Source organism: Musa acuminata, chromosome BXJ2-10 (assembly GCF_036884655.1).
Source record: "Musa acuminata AAA Group cultivar baxijiao chromosome BXJ2-10, Cavendish_Baxijiao_AAA, whole genome shotgun sequence".
In the NCBI taxonomy this organism is placed as follows: Eukaryota; Viridiplantae; Streptophyta; class Magnoliopsida; order Zingiberales; family Musaceae; genus Musa; species Musa acuminata.
This window is the reverse complement of record NC_088347.1, coordinates 37,081,503-37,084,622: the sequence shown is the minus strand read 5'-3', so window position 1 is coordinate 37,084,622 and position 3,120 is coordinate 37,081,503. Positions and strand designations below refer to the sequence as shown.

Genomic DNA, 3,120 nt, shown 5'->3' with positions numbered 1-3,120 from the left:
CCGTGTTACCACGGGGCACCGTTGTTGGGTGGTACTTGACTGGTCCTCCCGTGGTTGCGCTTCTTGCGAGATCAGCAGAAGACGGTGCGTGAAACATGAAACATCACCTCCTCTTCCAGCAGCTGCTCCTGCTACAGTGCCTCACTGCGACACTGAGTCGATACAGTGTCGTGTGCTCCCCTGTCGCCGTTCTTCTTGCTACATTTCGAAGCATCATTCATTGCTTGTCAAACTCTCTCTCTCTCTCTCTCTCATGCATTCACACCCCCGTCGGTGGTCTCCTGCCAGCTGACAGGCCTGACGTACGGCGTCAGAGCATGGCGTCAGTTCAACCCCTGATGGCCTGGCCCTTCTCGCATGACATGAACCGTTCCTTTCCCCACGCCATACCTTCACCTCCCCTGTGCCCGGAACACCAACCAGCTTTTCTTCCACGAACAAACAGCCAGCCACAACGGTGGTCATCTCTTTCCGCTCAGCCTGTACTTTCATCACCATCGGACACGTTATCTGAGAAGCGTGGTAGATGTTTGATGCGAGACAGACAGCTGATACAAGCCAGGCTTATCTTCCTTTATTAAATATATACTATCAGGTGAAACGTTTACTTACATGACGTGTTTTTACTTGGAATCTATCCTACGCACTGTCTTTGGCCATTCCCACTTCCACCAAGTTCCAATAAGTGCGACTCCCCCTTCCTCTCTATCATCACCACAAAACGTTAGGGTTTTCTACTTCAAAAGGGACGTGGAAGACTGGTCAGAGGCGCGTACATTTTCTTCCAAGCTAAACAGCAACACCTCTGACCTCAACAGTGTTCTATTTATAAGATTTGTACATGAGGAATAGAGAAGAGTACTTAAATTTGCATGTTCCCATAGGTTGAGATGAGCAACGAGGCTCTTGCTGCGTGAAGAGAAGGACCAGATCGGATCGGAGTGTGGTGACTAAGATAAGGTTTCAGCTAATACAAGTCTTTGGACTCCTCATTCCACACACATTCTTCCAACGTTATCTCATCGATTGGTTAGCACTAAGTTACTTGATGCCATTGTATTAGAATTATTATTATTGCATAATCAACCATGATGTAGTTGATTATTGTCGGTCAACTTCCTAGCACCAGTCAACCAAAGCTTCGTTGGTCAACCGATGGAACGAAGCTATTCTAAGAACCTTAACCTTAGATTCTTTGTTCCGGCGCATTGTCATTCTCGAGTATAATATTGAGTTATATCTTGGTTCTGCTTGTGATTCGTATCATGGGGCGTTACTTCATGTTGACGTGACGCATGTGCAGTGCATCCACGGGTGAGAGTAACACAGTAAAAATCTAAGCAGTCGCACGGATGAGTGGGGAGGGGTGCGTTTAAGTAGGTGGGGAGAGGTTGCTTAGGGCTGGGCTTAAGCCACCGGGACCGGCCGGTGGATTTGGCCGGCAGGCATCGGAAGCAAGGGAGCGAGTGGCACTTCACTCCATGGCGAGAAGTCAGCTTGTCGAGGAAAAGCGAGAGAGAGGGAGAGAGAATCATCGCAAAGCTATAGTAGAGGACGGTTTTTAGAATTGTTGGCGTCCACACTCTTCGCTCTTGTCCTCTTCTACACCTGAGCTTGAGCTGAAGAGAGAAGGAGAGAGGGGGAGAGGAATCGGCGGAGGAGCCGATCCGGAGATCTGACGGGGGAGAGCCGGTGGGCATGGATTTCGACGACCATGATGAGGGGGAGGAGGAGATGGATTTGCCTATGGGTTCTAGTTACGACACTCCCATGGAGAATTCAGGTCGAGGAGGAGGAGGAGGTGGTGGAGCGAAGATGGGCGGAGGAGGGGAATCAGCGGGAACGATGGCGGTGGGGGGTTCAGGCCATCGTAAAGCATACGGTGGGGGAGGTGGAAGAGGGAGGTATAGGGAGTGCTTGAAGAACCACGCGGTGGGGATCGGGGGGCACGCGGTGGACGGTTGCGGAGAGTTCATGGCGGCCGGGGCGGAAGGGAGCCTCGACGCGCTCCGTTGCGCCGCCTGCGGCTGCCACCGCAACTTCCACCGGAAGGACCCCGAGGAAGGTGGCGCGGGGGGAGGAGGGGCCTCCTGGGGTGGTGGTGCAATGGAGATCTCAGGGTACCACTCCCAGTTCTCGCCCTACTACCGGACGACGGCCGAGTTCCTCCACCACCACCACTATGCGGCGGCGGCATTCGCGGGGCAGCAGCACAGGGCAGCGCCTTTGGCTTTGCCGTCGACGTCGGGCGGAGGAGCGCAGAGCAGGGAGGAGCAGGAGGACATGTCGAACCCCACGATGGGCGGCGGTGCCAGCGGAGGAGGCATGGCGGCGTCGGGGTCGGGGGCGAGGAAGAGATTTCGGACCAAGTTTACGCAGGAGCAGAAGGACAAGATGCTGGCCTTCGCGGAGCGGCTGGGGTGGCGGATTCAGAAGCACGACGAGGCTGCGGTGCAGCAGTTCTGCGAGGAGACGTGCATCAAGCGGCACGTCCTCAAGGTGTGGATGCACAACAACAAGAACACCCTCGGTAAGAAACCCTAAATCTTCCTCCTCCTCCCGATTAAGGAAGGTTTCTTCTTCTTTCCTTTAGTCCTTTGGTCTGCTAGGTAGGTGGTGTTGTTTTGATCCCCTTGATCCTTTTAGCTGTTTGCATCTCCATTTCTTCTTCTTGTTCTGGTGTTGGATTTCAACGGAGGCTTGTGATGGTTGATTGATGATGGGTGGGTCGCTCTTACGTGATCTTAATGATGGAGGACAGTGCGCCATTGCTCGTTACCTTGTTGGTGATGTAGTGCAGTGTGGGTTGTCAACACCGGAGAGATGGGTGGGACCGTGTGATCGTAAGGATGATTTCCCTAATGGCAAGGCTCATTGAATCTTAATCAGTCAATCAAAGCTTCTCCCACAAAGGTCCAGACGTAGACTAACACGTCTGCTTAATGCCATTTTTACCTGACACAAATTAATTGACTTATTAACTTCGAAAATGTTGAAATATTAAATTAAGCTTTTTTTTTTAAGATAAGGAATTGATTTACGAGTTCTTTAAAAGTTAGCAGTCCATATATATATATATATATATATATATATATATATATATATATATATATATATATA

At 51.2% G+C, this 3,120-nt stretch overlaps 1 protein-coding gene across 1 annotated transcript; it reads left to right on the top strand.

The window, feature by feature from the left end:
* The first annotated feature begins 1,425 nt into the window (after window positions 1–1,425).
* Window positions 1,426–2,885, top strand: LOC103969623 (zinc-finger homeodomain protein 2-like). The gene has a single exon (XM_009383208.3). It carries the CDS (start codon window positions 1,699–1,701, stop codon window positions 2,542–2,544), a length of 846 nt encoding a protein of 281 aa, XP_009381483.1. The 5' UTR covers window positions 1,426–1,698; the 3' UTR covers window positions 2,545–2,885.
* Window positions 2,886–3,120: the final 235 nt, after the last annotated feature.

Coding starts and splice junctions, on each gene's coding strand:
- LOC103969623 (XM_009383208.3), top strand. CDS start 1,699: ATGGATTTCGACGACCATGATGAGGGGGAGGAGGAGATGGATTTGCCT.